Genomic DNA, 27,527 nt, shown 5'->3' with positions numbered 1-27,527 from the left:
AAATACAGCCATGAGATGCCCGGGTACAGCCACCACATGCCCAGGTACAGCCACCACATGCCCTGGTACAGACACCACATGCTCAGGTACAGCCACCACCTGCCCAGATGCAGCCACCACATGCACAGGTGAAGCCACCACATGCCAAGGTACAGCCACCACATGCCCAGGTATAGCCACCACATGCCCCAGCACAGACACCACATACCGAAGTACAGCCACCACATGCCCAGGTACAGCCACCACATGCCCTGGCACAGCCCCCACAAACCCAAGTACAGCCACCACATGCTCAATTACAGCCACCAGAAACCCAAGTACAGCCAACACATGCCCAGGTGCAGCCACCACATGCTCAGGTACAGCCACCACATGCCCAGGTATAGCCACCACATGCCCAGGTGCAGCCACCACATGCCCAGGTGCAGCCACCACATGCTCAAGTACAGCCACCACATGCAAAGGTATAGCCACCACATATCCAAGTACAGCCAGCACATGCTCAGATACAGCCACCACATTCCCAAGTACAGCCACCACATGCCCAGATACAGCCACCACCTGCCAAGGTACAGCCACCACCTGCCAAGGTACAGCCACCACATACCTAGGTGCAGCCAACACATGCTCACGTACAACCACCACATGCCCAGGTACAGCCACCACATGCCAAAATACAGCCATGAGATGCCCAGGTACAGCCACCACATGCCCAGGTACAGCCACCACATGCCCAGGTACAGCCACCACATGCTCAGCTGCAGCCACCACATGCCCAGGTACAGCCACAACATTCCCAGGTACAGCCACCACATGCCCAGGTACAGCCACCACATACTGAGGAACATCCACCACATGCCCAGGTACAGGCACCACATGCTCAGGTACAGCCACCACATGCTCAGGTACAGCCACCACATGCCAAGGTACAGCCACCACATCCAAAGGTAAAGCTGCACCATGCCAAGGTACAGCCTCCACATGCCAAGGTACAGCCACCACATGCCCAGGTACAGCCACCACTTGCCCAGCTACAGCCTCCACTTGCCAAGGAACAGCCACCACATACCCAAGTACAGCCATCACACGCTCAGATACAGCCACCACATGCCCAGGTACAGTCACTACATGCCAAGGTACAGCCACCACATGCCCCGGCACAGCCACCACATACTGAGGTACAGTCACCACATGCCAAGGTACAGACAACACATGCTCAAGTACAGCCACCACATGCCCAGGTGCAGTGACCATATGCCAAGGTACAGCCACCACATGCCCCGGCACAGCCACCACATGCCCCGGCACAGCCACCGCATACCAAGATACAGCCACCACATGCCGAGGTACAGCCACCACATGCGAAGATACAGCCTCCACATGTGAAGGTACAGCCTCCACATGCCAAGGTACAGTCAACACATGCCCAGGTACAGCCACCACATGCCCAGGTACAGCCATCACATGTCCAGGTACAGCCACCACATGCCAGGCACACCCATCACATGCCCAGGCACAGCCATCACATGCCCAGGTACAGCCACCACATGCCCAGGTACAGCATCCACATGCCCAGGTACAGCCACCACATGCCCAAGTACTGCCCCCACATGCCCAGGTGCAGCCTCTACATGCCCACTTACAGCCACTACATGTCCATGTGCAGCCACCATGTGCCCAGATACAGCCACCACCTGCCAAGGTTCAGCCAACACATGCCCTGGCACAGCCACCACAAACCTAAGTACAGCCAGCACATGGTCAGGTACAGCCACCACATTCCCAGGTACAGCCACTACATGCCCCGACACAGCCACCACAAACCCAAGTACAGCCACCACATGCCCAGGTACAGCCACCACCTGCCAAGGTACAGCCACCACATGCCCCAGTATGGCCACCACATACCTAGGTGCAGCCAACACATGCTCATGTACAGCCACCACATGCCCAGGTACAGCCACCACAAGCCAAAATACAGCCATGAGATGCCCAGGTACAGCCACCATATGCCCAGGTACAGCCACCACATGCCCTGGTACAGACACCACATGCTCAGGTACAGCCACCACATGCCCAGGTACAGCCACCACATGCACAGGTACAGCCACCACATGCACAGGTACGCCACCACATTCCCAGGTACAGCCACCACATTCCCAGGTACAGCCACCACATGCCCAGGTACAGCCACCACATGCTCAGGTACAGCCACTACATGTCAAGGTACAGCCACCACATGCGCAGGAACAGCCACCACATGCCAAGGTACAGCCACCACATCCAAAGGTACAGCTGCACCATGCCAAGGTACAGCCTCCACATGCCAAAGTACAGCCACCACATGCCCAGGTACAGCCACCACTTGCCCAGCTACAGCCTCCACTTGCCAAGGAACAGCCACCACATACCCAAGTACAGCTACCACATGCTCAGTTACAGCCACCACATGCCCATGTACAGTCACTACATGCCAAGGTACAGCCACCACATGCCCCGGCACAGCCACCACATACTGAGGTACAGCCACCACATACCAAGGTACAGACAACACATGCCCAAGTACAGCCACCACATGCCCAGGTACAGCGACCATATGCCAAGGTACAGCCACCACATGCCCCGGCACAGCCACCACATACCAAGATACAGCCACCACATGCCTAGGTACAGCCACCACATGCGAAGATACAGCCTCCACATGCGAAGGTACAGCCTCCACATGCCAAGGTAGAGCCAACACATGCCCAGGTACAGCCACCACATGCCCAGGTACAGCCATCACATGTCCAGGTACAGCCACCACATGCCAGGCACAACCACCACATGCCCAGGCACAGCCATCACATGCCCAAGTACTGCCCCATATGCCCAGGTACAGCATCCACATGCACAGGTACAGCCACCACATGCCCAAGTACTGCCCCCACATGCCCAGGTACAGGCTCCACATGCCCAGGTGCAGCCACCACATGCCCAGGTACAGCCTCCACAAGCCCAGGTACAGCCACCACATGCCTACTTATAGCCACTACATGTCCATGTGTAGCCACCACATGCCCAGGCACAGCCACCACATGCCTATGTACAGCCACCACGTGCCCAGGTACAGCCACCACATGCCCAAGTACAGCCACCACTTGCCCAAGTACAGCCACCACATGCCCATGTACTGCCACCACATGCCCAGGTACAGCCACCACGTGCTAAGGTACAGCCACCACATACCCAGGTATAGCCACCACATGCCCAGGTATAGCCACCACATGCCTCAGCACAGCCGCCACATATCGAAGTACAGCCACCACATACCCAGGTATAGCCACCACATGCCCAGGTATAGCCACCACATGCCCAGGTATAGCCACCACATGCCCCGGCACAGCCACCACATATCAAAGTACAGCCACCACATGCCCAGGTATTGCCACCACAAACCCAAGTACAGCCACCACTTGCTCAGCTACAGCCACCACATACCCTAGTACAGCCACCACATGTCCCGGTACAGCCACCAAATGCCCAGGTACAGCCACCACATGCACAGGTACAGCCACAACATGCCCAGGTACAGCCACCACATGCCTAGGTGCAGCCACCACATGCCCATGTGCAGCCACCACATGCCCAGGTACAGCCACCACCTGCCCAGGTACAGCCACCACCTGCCCAGGTGCAGCCACCACATGCCCAGGTGAAGCCACCACATGCCAAGGCACAGCCACCACATGCCCGGGTATAGCCACCACATGCCCCGGCACAGCCACCACATACCGAAGTACAGCCACCACATGCCCAGGTACAGCCACCACATGGCCAGGTACAGCAACAACATGCCCAGGTGCAGCCACCACATGCCCAGGTACAGCCACTACATGCCCAGGTGCAGCCACCACATGCTCAGGTGCAGCCACCACATGCTCAGGTACAGCCACCACATGCTCAGGTGCAGCCACCACATGCCCAGGTGCAACCACCACATGCCAAGGCACAGCCTCCACATGCCCAGGTACAGTCATAAATGGCCTGGAACTATCCCAAATAAGGATGCCTTGTTCCAAATGCACAGCAAAAGACACACAAATGATGGATGGAATGCCGAACACATCAAACATTCACCCCAAAGTCTGGAGATCGGTGTTAAATCCATCGTTCTTTTGCTCGTAATGTTACCCCATTTTGGACACAGCCAAATGCAAATCATTCTTGACCCTGCTCCTCATGGGAACAATCCAGCCTGAACAGCCAAGCCGGGTCGCCATGGACCGAAACAAGCCTCCTGGGAACTGTTTTGATGTATCAACCTCATCAGCCAGGCTAGCTTGAATCCAGTGGCAGAGTGAGTATCCGGCGTACTTAGGGCGAGGACGCCAAAGACACACAAATGATGGATGGAATGCAGAACAAATCAAACATTCACCCCCAGTCGCAAGATCTGGTTTAAACCTTTGTTCTTTTGTTCACCATGGCACCCCAATTTAGTCCCAGCCAAACACAGCAAAGGCAGCCTTATTGCCCAATTACATCTCCAAAGGCACAGCAACCTTTGCATACCTTCAAATATTATATTACAAATTATTTAAATGGGGCGATGTTCAGCAATTACTTGCTTCTTGGCCCTTGGCACTATCAAAGGGAAGAGGTGTGGCGCCGCGGCCAGGGTGACTGACTCCGGAATCTGGGGATCACGGTTCAATCCCCGGTGCCGGCTGCAGATTAGCCCAGCACCATGTGACTCTGGGCAATAGCTTGCTTAATCTTCCTGACGGTCCCCAGCGCCTAGAGACCCTTACGGGTGATTGTTTGCGCTTTACAAATGTGGATTATTATTATTATCAAATGTTACTATACAGCATTGGACGGCGAGCCGTGACCGCCATGCACCCAGGAAGACCCTAGGATGCCCACGTGTAGCCACGTACACCCAGTGCAGCTTCATAAGCACAGCCATTGCCTCCCCTGCTCCGGTGCTGCCCCAGTTGTCCTGTGAAACTATGCTATACTCAAATGTTTGGGGCATCCTCGTAATGTGCACAGGCAGCCTCAAATGTCCAGCAGCAAGGAGCCCTGTCAAAGCCTCAAACGACCTATTCAACCTCACCAATGCATGGGTATAAACTCATATACCTTAGACAGTGTTAGACGGCGACCTCAGAGGAGCCTGGAAGGGGTCCGGACTACCCTGAGACCCACCCTCGAAGTATCGTAGCCGGGCACTGGCGGGAGACTCCCCAGGGGGAGGAATCTCGTATCTAGGATCGTACTTCTGGCACCACACGACACAGAGTGACCACACCGGGTATTCTTAGAAATCAATCTTTATCAAGTAGGTTATCACTGCAAATATGTACAAGGTGAGCACGGGCTCAATGAGTCTCGGAAGGGGTAGGGGGTAGCGGGACAGTCTCTGGTAAAGGTTCAAGGCAGGGACGTATCCGGCGCACAGCTCACAATCCTCGAGCTGGGGGTGTCGTACTTTGGTATTCGGAACCGCGTAGGGGACAGGGCCCTCCCTCTGTCTCTTTTGGTATTAGCGAACCGCAAATGGTAAATGCGGCACGTACGAGTGCTTTATGTGCCGTTCTAGCTACGAATGCACTGTGTACACGTATTCTGCTCAACTACGCGGGTTCCATTTTGGAAGCAGTGGCCATCTTGTCATTGCCCTCACATAGGCTATGATGGAGTTAATACGGGCCTCACAGCACACGGGCTTTCCCTCTGACTTCTCTGTGACCTGGGCAGCTGGCTCTGCTGCCCCGGGTCAAACCGGTCTCACGAGCTCCCCTTCCTCCTTCCACCTGTGATTCGTATCAGGGCTTGACCCGTCATAAAACCCTTTCATTCTACACAATCCCCCGGCTAATCTCTTCCACACCTGCTTGTTCCCGCTTTATGACTTGTTTCCCAAAACAGGAGATGCTCATATTTATTGGGGGGTCTATTTACTTCAAACATGGGATCTGAACCTTCCTGTGTAAATCATTGTGGGCTGGCCGAACTGGAATGTGGGATGGTCATCATGACTCTGCTTTTTCGTTTGTAATGTATGCCTTTATATGACCATATCGTAAACCAAGGAATGTATGCCTGGAGCATGATATTTTGTACTTAAGGAGAAGTCAGTTGCTATGATTTTCAGCAGTCTCCTGAGAACATACACGCTGTTGTACTTCTAGGATATCTGTCATTGGTCTGCAGCCAATAAACGATTCTTTGACTTCACCCAGAAGACTCTGTGTTTCTGTAGGTCCGGAACAGGGTGAAACCCAGAAGTCATAGGGTGTGTGCCCCTGCACCGCTGGGACTAAAATACCCAGTACTTCAGTTTGGCGCCCAACTCGGGCCGATTTCAGCGGTACCAGTCCAAGCCAGAGGTTCGTGAGGAGCTTCGTGTGGAAATTCCGGAGGAAGGCCGCCACTTCATCGACCCCTGCATGTCGACGTGGTCCGAAAGTCTTTTCTGCGAGGTTCTCCGCGTCCCGACGGCTACGAAGGACTGCTGCCCTGATTAATCGACCTGTTTTGGACCCTTGACGAGTTTGAGAGAGCGAAACAATCGAGAGAGTCTTCTGGTGACGTCATCGATCAGCAATATTCAGTTAAGTATAAGTGGAGCGTCTCCCATTTGTTTTGGTATCCCTCGGGATCGTTTGATTTGATTTGGTAATTGGTGATTTGGTGTTTGCAAACCCCAAAGCCAGAGGACTCGTGTATTCACGAGAATATCGTAATCGATAATCCTTTGACGTTTGGATCTAGACTAGTGAGCGAAGATGCCTGGTTCTGGACTATTTGGTAGATTATTCTGTTTGGGTTGTGGAAAAGATTTCCAGCTGGAAGAATCATGTCCGGTTCCTCCGGTTGGAACTCCAACTTATGAGCTCTATGTGAAACATGGCGTAGGCCCCATTGCATATAACGAAGTGTGGATCCACTACACCAGGAAAGACGGTGTTTTAAAATGGCCCCAAAATGGTAGTTTTGATACCGATATTTTAGATAACCTGGAAATTAAATTGTTTAAGAAGAAAGCCCGGCCGGCGATGTTTGACTCTTTCCGCTTATGGCGAAAGGAAGCCAAACAGAAGGAAATTAAGCTAGCGAAAAAGAATAAGAGAGAGAGAGGTATGTCAGTAATGCAAGCAGCTGTACAATTTAAAGATAATGAAGAGGAGCAAATGAATGAGCAATTGCACAGGCAGCGTAAGTTAGGGATTGACAAATGTTACCCAGCTTTGCCACATTCTAAGCAGGATGAGTCAGAAGAAAAGGAGAAAGATCCCTTAATGTCGCATTTGTTGAGTTCGCCACCCCCGTATGCTCAAACTGCCACGGCGCCTCCCCAGCTTGTAAATATGCCACCTCCAGTGCATATACTGCAAGTCTTGCCGCAACCGCCAGTTGCTTTGCAACCAGTTCCTATTCCTGTAGCGCAGTCCTCTCAAGCGCCTCCGGTAGTGCTTCCAACTACCCCCGCACTTCCTGCGACTTTGCTTAATTCAGTAACTTCCTCCCCTAACGCTCTTCCTTCTACCACTCCAGTACCTGTCTCTACATCCTCTTTTCTTCCCTCTGTTTTTCCCCCTGTTCTCGCCTCAGCTTCTCCTTCAGCGCGACAGCGTTTAGCCAATGTGGTTACTACATTAATGTCGCCTCTCTTTGGGTCATCTGGTGAAACTCCTGGTGTACAGCGTAAGCAGTTGCGCAGTCAATTGCCTAACCCCGATGAGAAAAAGGTAATAGATCACATGGCGCGTAGATGGATCGTTTTTCCTTCACTGTATGATGTGGAATCGGTTGTTAACACTTTCCATCAATGGGATGCCCCGAAACAGAGATATGTATTCGAGAAAATGTGCGAAATTCTCTGTGAAGAATTGGAGGATAGTGGTAGAAATCCGAACCCGCAGGAATTGTGTAGAGTGAGGTTTGATTTTGGAACTGGTATAATTGTGGACCGCGAAGTAGATAAAGCAGTTGCGGTTGTATTGTCCTTAAGGAATGACGATTGCCAACAGTCATTGTTTGAACAAGAGGTCCTTGTGGGGAAAAAGGCAAAAGCGCGACAATACCCTATGAGAGAAGTTCCCCCGGTATGGAAGGAAGCGGTTGCAGCTGTCGGTGGTAACCCCGCTGTGGCAGCGCATTTCCAGCGTGTTTGGGTGCATGTTCCATGGAAGCGCTCTGAAGTGTTAGCACTTAAGCAGTCCTTGCCTGATCCCCGTAAAAACCCAGCAGGTTATTATAAAGAGTTGTCACAGACGGCAGGGTCATGCGTTATGAACCTGGCCGATATAGACATGTTGTTTGGTAATGTTGTTCCACAGCCTCTATGGGGATCAATTCGTAATGTAGATCACAATGCAGAACTAGGGGATACCTGGGCTAACATTGTTGCTGCTGATGCTAGACAGACGGGTGGTGCGAAACCAGAACCTTTAGTAGCTGAATTGCCTGGTAGAATCATCGCGTATATGAAGACAATAATGCCTGCGATGCGCGTAAATTGGGACAAGTTATCTGCATGTAAACAAAAGAAAGATGAGACAGTGTCAGACTTCTTTACTAGGTTTGAGGAAACGTTTATTGACCACAGTGGGCAAGATATGAGTACTGAGGGTGGCCAACGGTTGTTTGTGGATAAGTTTGTGCAGAATTTACTCCCTGACCTGTGTAAAAAGTTAAAAGATTCAGAAAGTTCTTGGGCTGTTTCTTCTTCAGCGCAAATACTGGCTACTGCACAGTATTATGAAAACAGAGATAAAGACGAGAAAGATAGAACGGAGAAGAAAACGAAGGAACTAAAGACAAAGGTCCTTTTACAGCAGGCCTATCCACCACGTGGCGGCCTTAATAATTATAGACAACCCCAAGGTGTCTATCACCAACCCCAACAGTTTCAGACTAATCAGCAAATGAATGGGCATTATCAACCACGTGTCCCTGTAGGTCCCAACCAATGTTCATACTGCAAAGAGGAAGGTCATTTTAAATATAGTTGTCCTAAATTAATGCAACGGAACGGTAATGCGTATGGCGCAAGAGGTAGAGGTGGTCAGCAAGCTCCTAGAGGCAGAGGGCGTGGGAGTGTTCCCCAAAACGCGCGTCCTCTTCCGCCCCAAAGCGCCATTAATAGTTTTGATCAGCAAGCTAATGCGACTAGTAATACGGCTCAGTATTACAATAATGATTATTATGCAGAAGATGGTGATGCAGAGAATAATGATTACTAGGATAGCCATAGACAGAGAGAGGGAGTTGTTTCAGTGCCAGTGGATCAGAGTGGACCGTATGTTGAGGTGACTACAGCAAATGTAACGGAGCCTTTTCTGCTAGACACTGGTGCTGCAAAGAGTTCAATCATGCATTCCAAACTCCCTGGCGCACCTTTGTCTGGCGATATAAATGTTTCAGTAGGTTTTTCTGGCGCCCCGGTTAGGAACCCGATTTCCAGTCCCATGTCACTTTCCGTTGGACCTTGCGAGCTGAAAGCGCCCCTGATCCTGACAACAGGTTGTGGTGAGAATTTGCTGGGATTAGATTTGTTGAAAAGATTGCATGCTACACTGTATTGTTCTCCTTCAGGAGTACAACTTACATTAGGCAAGAAAGTGATTTCTCCAATGTATTTGTCTAAAAACACGATGCCACCTGAATTGTCATCCCTTCCGGATGCCCTTTGGGCTACTGGTCCTAATGATGTGGGCCTCTTGGAAATACCACCATATGTGGTGACTTTAAAGGCTAATGTCAGACTGCCACGTATTCCCCAGTACAAGATCTCTAATGAAGGCCAGAAAGCATTGTTAGACATTGTCAGCGACTTGATTAATAAGGGTGTGATTGAAGAGACAAGAGGCAACGTTTGCAATAGTCCGATTTTACCTGTCTTAAAACGAACGGACCCTTCACAGCCACCTGTTTACAGATTTGTGATTGATCTTAGAGAGGTTAATAAGATTGTTGTGCCTCAGTTTCCGGTTGTCCCTGATATAACTGCCTTGTTAACGATGATTCCAGCCTCTGCTGCATGGTTTTCAGTGATCGATCTAAAGAATGCTTTCTTTAGTATCCCAATTGCAGAAGAGAGCAGAGACATTTTTGGTTTTAGTCTGGGAGGCCGAAGCTTCCGCTTCAAACGCGCTCCCCAAGGCTACTGCGAGAGTCCATCCATATACAGTCAAGCTTTGAAAGCGCAGCTTGATGCACTTGTTCTACCTAGTGGCGCTATCCTGATCCAGTACGTGGACGATTTACTGATCGCTGCGGATACTGAAAAGATCTGTAAAGGAGCCACATTGTCACTGTTGCGCCATTTATCCGCATTCCATCACAAAGTGTCTCTCTCTAAGCTGCAATATTGTCGACAAGAAGTGACCTACTTAGGTCATCTCTTATCGATGGAGGGAAGGAGACTGACCCCAGAAAGAATTCAAGCCATTGCACAGTTGAGTGTGCCAAAGACACAGAGAGAAGTGCGTGCTTTCTTAGGAATCACCTCATACTGTAGGCATTGGATCCCTAGTTTTTCTTTGTTGGCAAAACCTTTATTAGCATTAACATGCAAAGACACACCGAATCCTATCCCATGGTCTGAAGAGTGCCAGAAAAGTTTTGTGGAATTACGCAATGCATTATGTTCAGCTCCTGTGTTGGGCACTCCTGACTATAGCAAGCCTTTTACATTGTATGTTCACGAGAAAGATGGATGTGCGTTGTCAGTGTTAACACAGCCTTTTGGCGACAGACCGCGCCCATGCGCGTATTTTTCATCTACCTTGGACCCTGTAGCAAGGGCATTGCCAAGCTGTCTGAGAGCGACAGCTGCTGCAGCGATGTCTATCCGACAATCTGCTGGTCTGGTAATGGACAATACATTGATTGTCATGGTTCCACACGCTGTAGACACATTATTAAATAGAACCAAGACACAACACTTGACTAGTGCGCGATTATCAGGGTATGAACTCACACTGTTAGCGAATCACATACACATAAAAAGATGCAATACGCTGAATCCAGCCACATTATTGCCGATTCCAGCAGACTCAGATGAGATTGAGCAACATGACTGTCTGTTCAGGACAGAAGAGGAGACGAAAGGGAGAGTAGATCTCAAAGATACTCCCCTGACTGAATGTGATGGCACTTTATGGGTAGATGGGTCATGTTTCAAGCTCCCTAATGGTGACACGACTGCTGCATATGCTATCACGACTTTACACACGGTCGTGGAAACTGCACGAGTGCCACATAATTCGGCCCAAGCAGCAGAATTGATCGCCCTCACGAGAGCATGTGTGTTGTCTGAAGGAATGAGAGTGAACATATACACAGATAGCCAGTACGCCTTTGGCGTGGCTCATAATTTTGGGCGTTTGTGGAAAGAGCGTGGGTTCCTGACGTCGCATGGAGCTAAAATTCAGAATGGCAAGTTGGTGAATGATCTCCTTGAGTCACTGACCCTACCTTTGCAAGTTGCGATCATGAAATGCAGTGCGCATAAGAAAGTCACAGATGATGTTGGACGTGGGAATGCGTTCGCTGATGAGACCGCGAGAGAGACAGCACAGAATGTGAAGACTAGAATGTATGTTGCAGGCCCCGCAAGATGGGTTAATGATGTGGGAATGTGTGAGAACACAATAGAGAGTGTGAAGTCGCTTCAGGCTGAAGCTACAGAAGAAGAGTTAAGCAAGTGGAGAGAGAGTATGGGTAAGTTGGATGAGAATGGTTGTTGGATTGACCTGACAGAACATAGACGATGGTTGTTGCCTGATGCATATGTGCTTCCAGTGGTTACTATGGCACATGGAATGGCGCATATCAGTACGAAAGGTATTTGTAAGTTGTTGGCTCCAGTATGGCAGAATGTTGGGATTCCCAAGTGTGCAGAGAATGTGGTCAAGAATTGCATAGTATGCTTGAAGTACAACCCTGGTAGGGGAACCCCAACTCCGGCCGGTCACTTTGCACCCCCATCATGTCCATTCGAAGTTTTGCAGCTGGACTTTATTCACATGGAAAGATGCAACAACCTGAAATATGTATTGGTGGTTGTTTGTGCCTTTTCCAAATGGGTAGAGGCTTATCCTCTGAAAGATAATACTGCCCTATCCACAGCCAAAGCCCTTGTGAAGGAGTTTTTCCCTAGGTTTGGGATGCCGAGAATGGTATGGTGTGATAATGGTAGTGAGTTTGTGGGTAAAGTGATGAAGAATGTATGTGAAGGTTTAGGCATAAGGCAGAAATTCCACGCTGCAAATCACCCCCAATCAGCTGGACTAGTTGAACGCTACAATGGAGCCTTAAAGCTCAAGTTAGCCAAAATCCAGGCGAGCACTGGTCTTAAATGGCCTGACGCTCTGCCTCTAGCACTCTTGTCCACCAGAATGACGATACACTCACGAGTGGGACTTAGTCCTTATGAAGTAGTCTTTGGCCGCCCGGCCAACGTATGGGGTGTGCCAAGGCCTACGAAGTTCAGCGAAATAGAGCACCCAGTACTGCTCGATTACCTGTATGATTTGACTGTTAAACTGCGTGTTTTGCACCAACAGGTACATGATACTCTTCCCCAAGCCTCTGAACCTCCTGGACACCCCATCAACCCTGGCTCGTGGGTCCTGGTCCGGAATTTCCAGCGTAAGGGCAACGACGAACCTCGCTGGATCGGCCCCCATCTTGTTCTTCTTTCGACAAGATCAGCAGTGCGAGTGAAAGGGAAGAAGCACTGGATTCATGGTACTCACTGCAAGGTAGTTCCCTTGCCTCTGCCATATGGCCAGTGGGTCAACGAGGGTATCGCCGACTCAGAGACAGACATTGTACCTCGCTTTGTACCATTCAGTGACGCACGCCTAAAAGACACAGCTTCAGTCCAAGAGAGTGACAATATTCTGCAGGAAGCTGTGCCGCCATCAAATCGACTGGACACCACTGAGCCTGAACTTTTGTTTCAAGACCAAACAGCACCTGGCCATCTCCGCTATAACTTGAGACCTAGGCCCATGGACAAATAAAGATTTCCTCATTATTTCCCTTTTGACATTTTTTGCTCTCCCATCTGAAGGACTTTCTTGATTTTTGTTTTTCGAACCACCATCCGGGTTCTGCCGCAGGGTCGCGGTGCCAAGACTTTGGGGTACAGGCCGAAGACGCTAGGTCGACGGTTCTGGTTGGTCTAGGGCGTTTCCCTGGACTGACAGGCGTACTCCTTAGCAGAAGAAACTCATCCACCGCGAGCGGCCCGAGTAGAGGATGGAGTTTTGTAGGATGGAGAGACCGATTGAGGAAATGAACTCTCAAGCAAGGATGTGTAGAATTGTAAAAAGTAAATGTTTTATCTTTTTGTGCTTTGTTACACTGTGTAGTATCATGATGTTTATTGTAGGATGTGTGTTTTTCTCTGCTCCAAAACCCATTGCACCCACTCAACAGCCTATATCTCTTTCTACTGCCCCCTCTCACTCTTTTCACCCTTTGCCTGAGCACGAACAGACCAGACGATCAGAGTTCGTAAATAACTCATTTATCCAACTCTTGCACCAGCACCAACTGGTAATGAATACGACCAATTGCTGGGTCTGTGGGTTAATGCCACATACCATTAACAAGGGTATTCCCTACCTGGTGCTGCCGTACAGTTACAATGGATCGTCATGGGCATTCCAAACTATGTTTCTCTACGCCCTAGATACATACTCCCCTCGCCCACCGCGTTCCATCAGACCCATCACCAATAATAAGGCTTTGATGAAAGGAGTTGCCGATATGAGTAGGGATATTAATGCATACTCGTCCATTCCCAAAGAAGAGCTGAGACCTTATGTAGGATGGAACGCGACGGGGTATAGTATTAGTCTGGGTGAAAGACAGCGAAAAATCTCATCTCCAATCTGGGTCGTACCCCACATGGGTCGGTTCTGCTTACAGGGTAATGGTCAGAACCCTAGGGCTCAACTGGGAAGAAGTGACTGTACTGAAACGTACACTTTCCCGTCACAGTTTTCCCCTGCGTTTTTGGCTGCTAAGGGCACATATTTCATCTGTCATGACCGAGCATATACGTGGTTGCCCCCTGATTTCTCGGGCACATGTTATATTGCGAACTTGCTACCGCCGACATTTACTGCTGCCTCTGACTATCACAAGACCAGAGTTGTGAGAGGTGTGATTAGTAAGGAGGACACTGCCGGTCAGGAAGCAGGAGACTTTTTCCTGGGTTTCCTGCCGTTTTGGGGACCTATGGTCAATAGTAGGAACCTGAGACAGCTGACTCGTGTGGTTGAATCCACCGTCAATGTAACGGCTGGTGCCCTTAGTAATTTGACAGCTGAGCTCCAAGCGGATCGCCTTATGACTTTGCAGAACCGCATGGTCCTAGACGTTATTCTCGCAGACCGCGGTGGGGTATGCAAGGTCATCCAATCCAGTTGCTGCATTTTCATACCAGATAATGCTCCAACAGTGTATCAAGCCATCTCCAAACTCCATAAAATATCTGAAGCCATACACGTGGATAAGGGAGATTGGTCACTGATGGGATGGTTCTGGGAATTGATATCTGCCTGGGGTTGGAAAGTTCTGATGGTCATTGGAATGATCTTAGCCATTCTTTTCCTGTTCTGTCTATGCATACAGTGTGCTCCTGCGATATGTGGCCTCTGTGCTACCTTATGTGTAAGGAAACCTGTATCGAGGGACGAGCTAAGTAATAGGATGATGCTACAGCAACATCTCCATGACTTCGTGAACATTGACCTAGACTCGGATTAAGATGAGTATAGTGATTGCCTATGTAAGGGCAAAAGGAGGGTCTGTCGTACTTTGGTATTCGGAACCACGTAGGGGACAGGGCCCTCCCTCTGTCTCTTTTGGTATTAGCGAACCGCAAATGGTAAATGCGGCACGTACGAGTGCTTTATGTGCCGTTCTAGCTACGAATGCACTGTGTACACGTATTCTGCTCAACTACGCGGGTTCCATTTTGGAAGCAGTGGCCATCTTGTCATTGCCCTCACATAGGCTATGATGGAGTTAATACGGGCCTCACAGCACACGGGCTTTCCCTCTGACTTCTCTGTGACCTGGGCAGCTGGCTCTGCTGCCCCGGGTCAAACCGGTCTCACGAGCTCCCCTTCCTCCTTCCACCTGTGATTCGTATCAGGGCTTGACCCGTCATAAAACCCTTTCATTCTACACAATCCCCCGGCTAATCTCTTCCACACCTGCTTGTTCCCGCTTTATGACTTGTTTCCCAAAACAGGAGATGCTCATATTTATTGGGGGGTCTATTTACTTCAAACATGGGATCTGAACCTTCCTGTGTAAATCATTGTGGGCTGGCCGAACTGGAATGTGGGATGGTCATCATGACTCTGCTTTTTCGTTTGTAATGTATGCCTTTATATGACCATATCGTAAACCAAGGAATGTATGCCTGGAGCATGATATTTTGTACTTAAGGAGAAGTCCGTTGCTATGATTTTCAGCAGTCTCCTGAGAACATACACGCTGTTGTACTTCTAGGATATCTGTCATTGGTCTGCAGCCAATAAACGATTCTTTGACTTCACCCAGAAGACTCTGTGTTTCTGTAGGTCTGGAACAGGGTGAAACCCAGAAGTCATAGGGTGTGTGCCCCTGCACCGCTGGGACTAAAATACCCAGTACTTCAGGGGCTACGTGGTTGTAGTCGGGGTCCGGCGGGACCGTGAGAGTCCGTTGGAGCCGCGAGTCACTCAGCGGGCTCAGGTGCAGGTTCGGAGGTCTTACGAGGTTCAAGGAGCCGCGAGTCACTCAGCAGGCTCAGGCACAAGTTCGGAGGTCTTACGATCTTCAGGAAGCCGCGAGTCACTCAGCAGGCTCAGGTACAAGTTCGGAGGTCTTACAATCTTCAGGGAGCCGCGAGTCACTCAGCAGGCTCAGGTACAAGTTCGGAGGTCTTACGATCTTCAGGGAGCCACGAGTCACTCAGCAGGCTCAGGTACAAGTTCGGAGGTCTTACGATCTTCAGGGAGCCGCGAGTCTCTCAGCAGGGCTCAGGAGGGTCCAAGTTCCAGGAGCCGCGACCACGTCGGCAGGCTCTCGTTGTTCCAGCGTCGAATCTGCCGGACAGACCCAGAGCACCCCCTGTTATAGGTCGACCCCTCTTTGATGTCCGGAGTCTGTGCAGGCAGGGGTCTTGTCACCTGGGGGTCGCTTGTCGGGATTTCCTGCTATTGTCTTTTGATCCTTTCGGGGCCGGGTCGGGAGGAGTCCCAGACACCCAGCAGGCATGGAGCCAGCCCTCAGGGAGGCCGGAGGGCCGATCGAAACCCATCGTCCCAGGGGAGTTCAGAGGTGCGATAGAAACTGCTCCTCCCTCTCTCATCCCCTGGAAGCGTGATGTCCTCCAGCCGGAGTGGCGCCTCTAGGCCCGGGTCGCGCTGGGGCCGGCGGCCATCTTGGTGCATGAAGTGGGCACGCGGGCCCGGGGTGGCCGAAAGGAGAGAGGCCATGGACGGGGACGTCCGGGTCGGTGCGTGTGTCCTGGTGGGGAGGGTCGGCTGGGCCGTGTGCTTGGGCTGTAGGTACCAGGTTTCGGGGGTGCGGGGGCACGTAGGGCCATTCTACGAGGCCGGGTCCAACACGCGTCCCCCCCAGCTGAAAGCCGGAGAGAACTGCCCATCATCTTGGGGGGTTCTCTTCGCTGAGGCGGAAGTACCGGGAGAGGCCGTCAGCGTTGGCGTGGTCCGTACCAGGGCGGTGTTCTACGGTGAAATCCATCCCCTGGAGGGAGATTGACCACCGCAGTAGCTTGGGGTTTTCTCCTCGCATCTGCATGAGCCATCGCAAGGGCCGATGGTCAGTTTGGACTCTGAAATGGGTGCCGAACAGGTAGGGTCGTAGCTTATTGAGTGCCCAGACCACGGCAAAGGCTTCGCGCTCTATGGTGCTCCATCTCTGTTCTCGGGGCAACAGTCGCCGACTGAGGAAGGCGACGGGCTGGTCTAGGCCTTGGTCATTCACTTGGGACAGGACGGCCCCAATGCCATGCTCGGAGGCATCGGTCTGGACTATGAACTCCTTGGTGTAGTCGGGAGCCTGGAGGATGGGGGCAGTACACATGGCCCTTTTTAGGGCATCGAAAGCTTCCTGGCAGGCAGCCGTCCACTGCACTTTCTTTGGCTGTCTTTTAGACGTGAGTTCTGTGAGAGGGCCGACAAGGCTGCCATACCCCCGAATGAATCTTCGGTAGTAGCCAGTGAGTCCCAGAAAGGCTCGGACCTCCGTTTGGGTGATGGGTGGTTCCCAGGCCAGGATGGCGTCGATCTTTGGCTGTAGAGGGGCGACCTGGCCGCTCCCGACCTGGTGCCCCAGGTAGACTACGGATCCTTGCCCGATCTGGCACTTGCTGGCTTTTACTGTGAGGCCTGCCTGGCGCAGGGCGGTTAGCACCCTCCGGAGGTGCTGGAGGTGCTCACTCCATTCCGAACTGAAAACAGCGATGTCGTCCAGATATGCCGCGCTGAATTGCTCTAGCCCGGCCAGGACCCTATTCACCAGTCGCTGGAAAGTGGCCGGGGCATTTTTCATCCCGAAGGGCATCACGCGGAAGCGGTAGTGCCCATCGGGGGTGGAGAAAGCGGACCGCTCCTTGGCCCCTTCGGTGAGCGCAATCTGCCAATATCCGCAGGTGAGGTCGAAGGTGCTGAGGAACCGGGCTGCCCCTAGTCTGTCAATGAGTTCGTCGGCTCGTGGAATGGGGTGGGCATCGGCTCGGGTAACGTCATTGAGCCCCCGGTAGTCCACGCAGAATTGGAGCTCGGGGGCGACACCGGGGGCCGCTGCCTTCGGGACCAGGACCACGGGGCTGGCCCAAGGACTGTCAGAGGGCTCGATCACCCCCAGGGTCAACATCTTCGAGACTTCAGCTTGAATGCAGGACCGGACCCGGTCAGGAACCCAGTAGGCTCGGTGTCTCACCGGCGGGCTGTCCCCGGTGTCCACGTCGTGAACACACCAGTTGGTGACCCGGGGGGTCAGGGAGAAGAGGTCGGAAAATTGTCTTAGGAGCTGGCGGCAGTCCGCTTGTTGCTGGGCAGTGAGGGCTGGGGAGAGGTTCACTCCCTCCACGGAACCATCCTGCTCCTTGACACACAGGAGGTCCGGGAGGGGATCCGACTCATCTTCGGCCCCGTCATCGGTGGCCAGCAGGAGGCTCAGTTCTGTCCGCACGAAGTGAGGCTTGAGGCGGTTCACGTGCAGGACCCGGAGGGGATCCCGAGGCGACTGGACGTCCACCAAGTATGTGACTTGACTCTTCCTCTCAACCACTTTGTAGGGCCCAGTCCATCGGTCCTGGAGGGCGCCAGGCTTCACGGGGGCCATGACCCACACCTGCTGGCCCAGCTGGAACTCGACCAGAGTGGCATTCTGGTCGTACCAGCGCTTCATTTCTTCTTGACTCGCCTCCAGGTTGGCCTCGGCCAGTTCTTGGAACTTCCTGGTCTGGTTCCGGAGGGCCAGGACGTATTGGAACACATCTCGGGGGGTGGTCTGGGGTGCTGCCTCCCACCCTTCCTTAACCAAACTGAGGGGACCTCGGACGGGGTGTCCATAGAGTAATTCAAACGGGCTGAACCCTAAGGACTTCTGGGGGACCTCCCGGTAAGCGAACAAGAGGCAGGGGAGCAGGACGTCCCACTTACGCCGGAGGGGCTCTTCTAGGCCAGCGATCATCCCTTTCAAAGTCCTATTAAACCTTTCTACTAGGCCGTTCCCCTGGGGATGGTACGGGGTGGTGAACTTATAGGACACCCCACATTGTTGCCACAGGGACGTCATATATTTTGAGATAAAATTAGTGCCGCGATCGCTCACAACCTCGCGGGGAAAACCCACCCTGGAAAAGATCCCCATCAGGGCCCGGCCCACCACAGGGGCCGTAATGGTGCGTAGGGGAATAGCCTCAGGATAGCGGGTGGCGTGGTCCACTAGGACCAAGATGAAATGGTGACCTTGGGAGGTGGGGGGGTCCTGTGGTCCCACGACGTCGATTCCGACTCGTTCAAAAGGGGTACTGACGACCGGGAAGGGTTGGAGGGGAGCCTTGCGCTTCCCCCCACTCTTCCCACTGGCCTGGCACGTGGGGCAGGACTTGCAGTGGGCTTCTACCACTGCTCTCATTCTAGGCCAGTAAAAATGGGTCACGAGACGGCTGTAGGTCTTGTCCTGACCCAGGTGGCCGGCGAGGGGGACGTCGTGGGCTAAGCCCAGGAGGAAGTCTCGGAAGCGGAGGGGTACCACCAATACCTGTCCGGATCCCAGCTCCACCGACTTCTGCTCACTGTACAAGATGTTATTTTCCCAATAGATTCGGTGCGTCCCGGTCTGGTCCCCTGCGGCTTGGCCCTCGGCCTGGCGCCGCAGCCCGACCAGGGAAGGACAAGTGGCTTGCTCCCGGCAAAATTCTTCCCGGGTGGGCCCCCCCTCGTGGCGCCACTGGGCCAACTCGGGTAGATCTCCCAACTCGGGGACCGGGGCGGGGTCGGATGGTGCGGGTTCGTCGCGGGCGACGGACCCTTCTGATGGGGGGACGGGAGGACCCTCGGCGGGGACCGTTCTGGTCTCTTCGATCGGGGTGCTTTCGACTTCTCTCCGGGGAGTGAGTCGGGCTGACATAGATCGGGTGGTGGCGCACACCCACTCGGGGAGTCCCATCATTCCTAGGTGGGCCTTGCGCTCGACGTGCTTCCAGGGAGAACTCTCCAGGTCGTTCCCTAAGAGGCAGTCGACCGGCTGGGAGGTTCTTACGGCCACCTTGAGCTTACCTATCACCCCTCCCCACTCAAACGGCACCAGGGCTACCTGACACATACTTTCTCTATTGTCTGCGGATATTACGGGGCAAAAGACGTTGGGGAGGATTTGCTCCTCGCGGACTAGGTGCCTGAGGACACCGGTGATACTGGCCCCGGTGTCCCGCAGGGCCTCGACTTGGTGGCCATTGATCTTGACGAGCTGCCCGTATTTCTGGGTGTTGGAGGGTAGGAGGCTACCAGGGATCATCTCCCTGTCTCCCAGGGATACTAGGGCCATCGCTGCGGGTTCCCACTCCTCGGCTTCCTCAACCTCCTCCCCCAGGGCTACGTTGGCTATCTGTCTCGCAGGGGTGGTAGGGGAGACTTGGGTGGCCATGGGGCACTCTGGGTCATTGGCGTAGTGCCCGGGTTTCTGGCAACGGAAACATGTGACGGTCACCCGGTGTCCCCGTCTCCCAGGGGGCCCTGTCACTGGTGGGGGGGGCGCCGGGAAAGGTGGAGGTTGTGTCTTCGGGGGGCTAGGCTGGGATTCTCTCGGCCCTCCCTGGTTCCCTCCCCCTCTCTGGCGGGGTGGTCCCTGACTGGCTCGGGGGTACTCTCCTACCATGCCCCGGGAGACCCGGGTGTTGGTCCAGCGGTCGGCCTCCACAGCCAGCTTCCGGGGGTCTGTGAGCTTGCTGTCAAGCAGAAGCTGACGTAGTTCTATGAAGCAGTTCGCAGCCAGGTGTTCCCACAACATGAGGTCAGTGAGTTCGGCAAGGGTGGTGACTTTGCTGCCCTTGATCCACCCATCGAAGGCCCGACTGAAAAAGTTTACATACTCCACCCAGGTGGTGCCCGGGATCTTCCTGCAGTCCCGGAATCGCTGACGGTACATTTCTGGGGTGAGGCCGTATCTTGTGAGTAGAGCCTCTTTCATGTGGCTGTAGGAGGTCTGCAGGGAGAGGGGTAGGTCGAGCAGGGTGTCCCTTCCTTCGCTCAGAAACCGCCCCCACAACCCCGCCCCCCAGTCCTTCTGCGGGATCCGATGGGAGGTCATGGCGACCTCGTAGGTCCTGAACCATTGCTGAATGTCATCGTTTTTATAATATTCCTTGACCACATCCTTGGGGATGTGGACCTTCTGTTCCGCTGGGGAGGCCGTCTCTCGGTTTCCCGGGGGCCTCCCTTCCTCATTTCTGGCCTTGAGCTCGAGTTCCTTCAAGCTGCGTTCGTGCTCCAGTTGGAGCTTCCTTCCTTCGTGCTCCCGTTGGAGCTTCTTTTCTTCTAGTTCGCCTTGTACACGCATTTGTTCTACTGCTAGCTTTTTTTCCGCTAACTTTAATTCGCCCTCGATTTTGAGTTTGGCTAACTCGAGTTCATGATTGCGACTTCTCTCTCTGTCCGCGAGCTCTTCCGGGGATAGGCCCCCGTCTGGTACGATGCCTCGCACCTGATTGCTGCTGCTTTCACTCTGGGGGGGTTCGGCTTCGTCGGGGCGCTCCCCCGTGCCTTCCGGGCGGGAGGCCCCGGTCTCCACCCAAGTTTTCAGTGCTTTCTGCAAATCTTCTTTAGTGTTGAGACCAGTGGTAGCGATTTTAAGTTCTTTGCAAAATTGCTTTAGCTCTTTGTGTGTATATTCTTCTAGATGCTCCACCTGGAATACCCTGTTGGCGTTGGTTTCTGCGGGGCTCACGGTGCTTCCTTCTGCCATCTTTGTCGGTAGTGCTTCCGTTGTTCACGGTACGATCTCTAGGTGATGGGCCCGAATCCCGTCGCTTGCCACCAATGTTAGACGGCGACCTCAGAGGAGCCTGGAAGGGGTCCGGACTACCCTGAGACCCACCCTCGAAGTATCGTAGCCGGGCACTGGCGGGAGACTCCCCAGGGGGAGGAATCTCGTATCTAGGATCGTACTTCTGGCACCACACGACACAGAGTGACCACACCGGGTATTCTTAGAAATCAATCTTTATCAAGTAGGTTATCACTGCAAATATGTACAAGGTGAGCACGGGCTCAATGAGTCTCGGAAGGGGTAGGGGGTAGCGGGACAGTCTCTGGTAAAGGTTCAAGGCAGGGACGTATCCGGCGCACAGCTCGCAATCCTCGAGCTGGGGGCTACGTGGTTGTAGTCGGGGTCCGGCGGGACCGTGAGAGTCCGTTGGAGCCGCGAGTCACTCAGCGGGCTCAGGTGCAGGTTCGGAGGTCTTACGAGGTTCAAGGAGCCGCGAGTCACTCAGCAGGCTCAGGCACAAGTTCGGAGGTCTTACGATCTTCAGGAAGCCGCGAGTCACTCAGCAGGCTCAGGTACAAGTTCGGAGGTCTTACAATCTTCAGGGAGCCGCGAGTCACTCAGCAGGCTCAGGTACAAGTTCGGAGGTCTTACGATCTTCAGGGAGCTGCGAGTCACTCAGCAGGCTCAGGTACAAGTTCGGAGGTCTTACGATCTTCAGGGAGCCGCGAGTCTCTCAGCAGGGCTCAGGAGGGTCCAAGTTCCAGGAGCCGCGACCACGTCGGCAGGCTCTCGTTGTTCCAGCGTCGAATCTGCCGGACAGACCCAGAGCACCCCCTGTTATAGGTCGACCCCTCTTTGATGTCCGGAGTCTGTGCAGGCAGGGGTCTTGTCACCTGGGGGTCGCTTGTCGGGATTTCCTGCTATTGTCTTTTGATCCTTTCGGGGCCGGGTCGGGAGGAGTCCCAGACACCCAGCAGGCACGGAGCCAGCCCTCAGGGAGGCCGGAGGGCCGATCGAAACCCATCGTCCCAGGGGAGTTCAGAGGTGCGATAGAAACTGCTCCTCCCTCTCTCATCCCCTGGAAGGGTGATGTCCTCCAGCCGGAGTGGCGCCTCTAGGCCCGGGTCGCGCTGGGGCCGGCGGCCATCTTGGTGCATGAAGTGGGCACGCGGGCCCGGGGTGGCCGAAAGGAGAGAGGCCATGGACGGGGACGTCCGGGTCGGTGCGTGTGTCCTGGTGGGGAGGGTCGGCTGGGCCGTGTGCTTGGGCTGTAGGTACCAGGTTTCGGGGGTGCGGGGGCACGTAGGGCCATTCTACGAGGCCGGGTCCAACAGACAGGAATACCCCTCAATGCCCGTGCAGCCTCCTTACTAACATATGTGCCCTTGCACAACACAGTGCACTGGATCAGACTCTATTCACCAGTGCAGGCCCTATTCACAAGTGCCTGCACTTTGAAACAATACATGCACAGGACTGAGCACAGGATTGGAGCCATGCGAGTCCCTAAGGACAGGGTCACGTGAACAAATGAAGAAAACCTTTGCAGGACAGTTTTCAAAGTCAAAACCATAAAGGTTTATTCAATCATTACAGAAGCCATAAAATAATTAGTTACTTCGATTTAAATCAGCATCAACAATATAGATAAATATAATGACAATTGCGAGATGTCACAGTTTTATAAGTGAATTAGCCGTAACCAAAAATAGTTCAATTATGGACTATCGTAAATCGACTCGATTTATAAGCCATAGGAGAGCAATCGACCAGAAGAGGACCAACATCTATTCTGCCTCGGAGAAAACAGATAAAGTCTTGAGAAAGTTTCTGGCAAGTCAAAGAAAAGTCTTTAAGCATAAATCAAATAAACAGACTATCATAGAATCTGCCTTCTTTGAAATCAGCGAAAGGCCTGGCGCACATCCTAGAAAGGGCACATTTTATAGTTTCAGAGACGTGAGAAACAACCCACTCAACGTGGCGTGAAGTGGTATCTTAGGGCTGTACTAACAAAGAGACATGACATGACATAAACCAATCAAGAAATTGTGCTACATAAAATAACTTACTTTAGGAAATGCGTAAATCATGAATAAATGTTAAGTACCGTTACCCTACAAACAATGGAAATTGCATTACACTATTGAAGCAAACTAAACAATAAGCCATATAAAAAAAATGAAATTCAGTTGTGGCTTAGGCAGCAACAGCCTTGTATGTTGCAAAATAGAAGAGTATTTCAACATAGCTTCCTCCTAAGGCACACCGATAAATACATTTTATTCAGTACAAGAAAACAACCCCGTGAAATGAATCCTATTACAACTATTTAAAAAAAAAAAAACGTAAAACACATTAGAGAAACATGCATGTAAGAAACTCGTTCATGCAATTTTAAAAGCTACATTTTGTTCAGCAGCTTTAAAATGGATGTTATCACCCATTCTCCCAATCGCTGTGTGTGGGCGAGGGAGGAGCACCTTGCTGAACTTGTTGGAGGTGCTCTGGTACCAGAACCATACTTTTGCAGCACTGACCTTGCTTGACTTGCTGTGCAACATCCTGCCTCTTTGTGGGTGGGCCCAGAATGATATTGTAAAAAAGAAAAGATTTTCCTGTTTCCACACATTTCAGTATCACATAGGTGGCCCTCGTGGGGCCCCTAGAGTGATATGAGAGCAGTGTTCCCACCTTTTGCTCCACAGTTATCCTATCCATATCTTGCTATCTGTTGATGTGGGGCTAGAGGGCGGGCAGTGAGTGAAAGATGGCCCTGTTTGTTACATGCTTGTGGCCCTCTGACCTCTGAGATCAGTGATAGCAAGGGTCAGCTCCAAGAAGGAACTAGAGCCTCTGAAACCCCCTAAGTGACGTCCATAGCAGGCACGAGTTTCAACTAGAAGGTTGACTGGCCTGGGGAGAAGCAGCATCCACCTGGCATGGGGGTCAGGAAGGGTGGACGCCCATAGAGGTCTTCGGCTCATAGAGGCGTCCAACCCACCTCCTCACAAGGAGCGATATCTCTAGTTACTTACAGGACAGAAGGGAGACTATACACCCAACACCAGGTGGGATTCCCCTATCAGTGGGGGAGCTTTGAAGACCCCACTTCCTTCTTCCCCTCAGTAGGGCAGGTGGTCTGGATTCGAGGAGGCCTTAGCCGCCGGCAGCATCTGGAGTTGGGGAACAGACTGTTGTGAATAAGAAGATTGTGAGAGAGTGTCACAGGTTGTGATGTGTGTGGTGTGTTCTGTCTCCTACAGGATAATGCGCTGCTCCCTCACCGGCTCGTGCTGTGAATATATTGCCTCAGCACTGCTCATAAACAGGTCTCTAGAGGAGCTGGACCTGGCCAGTAACGAGCTGGGGGACCCTGGAGTGAGACACCTCTCTGAGGGACTGAGACATCCAGACTGCGGCCTCCAGAAGCTCCGGTAGGTATATCTGTCTTCCTGACCCCATGTCCTTGTCCTGTAGAGTTTCAGCCTTCAGGTCCTCTTCTGTCCCTTCTCATTCCTGCCTTCCCTGCAGGTCCATATATCTTCCACAGCCCTTCCCTCCCATCCATTATGCTCTTCTTACAACTTCACCCCTTCCATAAGTGTCTGTGCCTCTTGAGTCACCTGTCCTGTCCTGTCCCCTCCTCACTTTGGCTCCTCCTTCTCGTCAGCATCCCCAGTGAGGACACTTTCCATCATGACGTGCGTATCCGGTATCCCACCCTTGTCCTCACTCACCAGCTCCTTCCGGTCCCACTGTGACCTCATTTCCTCTAAGGCCCTCCCCTCCATCACAAACTAACCCCATGGTCTCCCCTACTTCATCCAGATCTCATCCTCACTGTCTCCTGCTGTGTGGCAGTGTCCCCTCCCAAGGCTGAGTTGTAACCTTTGCACCAACATTGTGTTCATGACATTCATTGCTGGCTTCAGATGCAGAGGGAAGAGGATGTGGCCTCACGGCTAGAGCTGCCGACTTTGGATTTGGGGAACTAGGTTTGAGTCTCGGCACCGGCTCACCATCCTGTGATTCTGGGCAAATCATTTAATCTCCCCGCGCCTACCAAAAAATAAACGTGTCCTTGTGTAACGTAACTGGTGGTCATGTATAGTCTCCAATACCTTCAGGTCGAGTTTGCGCTATACAAATCTGCACACAAAAAAACAGAGAAATGCTTGTGTGCTGAAACATGGCAAAAGCAGCCAGGTGCTGGCCCCAGGGGTTGAAGTGCATTAAAAACAAGCATTGGCATAGCTAATAGGTCTCCCCTTTGGCTCCTTATAAGTGTTTAGTTGTGTGGCACATTATCAGACTATCCAAAGCATCACAAAACCTGAAATAATTCAATGAAAACGGTTTGATCATCATCAGCTACCTTCTGGAGAACATTGGAGCACGTAATGAGCTTGTGGCACAGTCAAAAACAATCCAAAGTACGTGTTGTAAGTTATGCAATGTGAGAGCAAAGAAGTGGTTGCAGAGAGTTACTCTGCACAAACACAACTGACATTTTACTCTCTATGTCAAGCCACCAACAAGTAAGTAACTACAAAAAGGCCCACCATGCACGACTCTGCTGCCAAATAAACAACCCACAACCCAGCAGCCTTGCCTATCACTCATGGACTTTGACCATGCACAGCACTCCACTGCCCTTTGGCTAGGTTTGCACTAAAGAGATAGCAGATAGACACACAAAAGAGAGAAATCCAAGATGAAAACATTCAAATAGCTGCTTATCAGAATCTCAGAAAAAGTACAAATGGGCAATACATTCCTCTAAGAAACGTGACAACCTTGTGCTCCTCCACCGGAAGTGGTGCGTTTCCTGAAAAGTTCATCTTCCTGCCAGGTTTGCCATCGCACTTCATATACGCCAAACAATAAATGTACGTATGATATAATTTGCCAAACTTGTACACTCTGGGCCCGATTCACAGAACTAACTTAAGACAAAATCCTAAACTTACTACCATTTTGGTATTCACAGAAGGCACTTGCTCATTTCGGTATACACAGAACTTAGGAGTCCTAACTTTAGGACTCCTAAATGCCTTCTGTGAATACCGAAAGTCTTAAAATTAGGATTTTTCTCAATTTAGTAGTAGTAAAGTTAGGACTCCTAACTTCTGTGAATACCGAAGTGAGTAAGTGCCTTCTGTGAATACCAAAATGGTAGTAAGTTTAGGATTTTGTCTTAAGTTAGTTCTGTGAATCGGGCCCTTGTTGTTTTTTATTATCCCACTTCTTTTTAGAAGAAGCAGGTGTCTGCTTAGAAGTGTATTTGACAAATAACAACCTAGGCAATCATCCCTTGATAAAGCTGAATATGTGTCACAAGGTCAAGAAGTGTCCTTTCCGGAACTGCCCACTAGTTGAGGTTTAAAGGCTTTCCCACCCAAACTGTCTCTGCCTATTTCTGCATACGCAGTTTCAATTATTTTGGTAGTTTGTGTTGTTTATTTAATGGATCGAACTCCCTTAGGCATTGTCAGATTGCCACTGATGCTGCTTCCCCTTTAATGTTGGCCAGTATTATGCCTGATATCTGGTTGTAGTTATTTGATAACTTCATCCCTAAGTTCAGGGCAGGCACGGCTCCGTATTCGTTCTGTTTTTGTCTTAATACATCGGGTATTACTGCTAAAGATGGTATACCATGAGTTCTGGTATAAATGGCAGCGAAAACTGTACCCCAAGAGGTACAGTCCTCTAATTGATGTGTAATCCCCATGGGCAAGCAGATTGTTAACATTCTGTGTTTTTCAAATGGGGTTGTATCTGAGAGTACTGCTTCTGAGTGATTTTCTGGGCCAGCAAGAAAGGTATTTGTTCGCGTTAAGTGGGCATTTTACCCATTACGGCATGTAATGTTTGTGGAGTTATTTTAGTAGCTTTGCTCTGTGTAGGAGCTGCATTTGTTATACTTATTGTTGGTTGGACCGCAAGTGTCCTCAAGACAAATTGTGTCATGTTCCTGTAAAGTTTTATCAACT

General features: G+C 51.8%; 1 protein-coding gene across 2 annotated transcripts in view; it reads left to right on the top strand.

The window, feature by feature from the left end:
- LOC146822508 (uncharacterized) overlaps positions 1–27,527 on the top strand; it is a 698,810-nt gene that overhangs the window by 442,662 nt on the left and 228,621 nt on the right. For both annotated transcript variants that reach the window (XM_085613620.1, XM_085613621.1), the window contains exon 17: positions 24,795–24,965. In XM_085613620.1, coding sequence (XP_085469746.1) covers positions 24,795–24,965 — 171 coding nt within the window. The remainder of the gene's footprint in view (positions 1–24,794; positions 24,966–27,527) is intronic.

Source organism: Triturus cristatus, chromosome 6 (assembly GCF_964204655.1).
Source record: "Triturus cristatus chromosome 6, aTriCri1.1, whole genome shotgun sequence".
Taxonomy (NCBI): Eukaryota; Metazoa; Chordata; class Amphibia; order Caudata; family Salamandridae; genus Triturus; species Triturus cristatus.
This window is presented reverse-complemented; position numbering and strand designations above follow the sequence as displayed.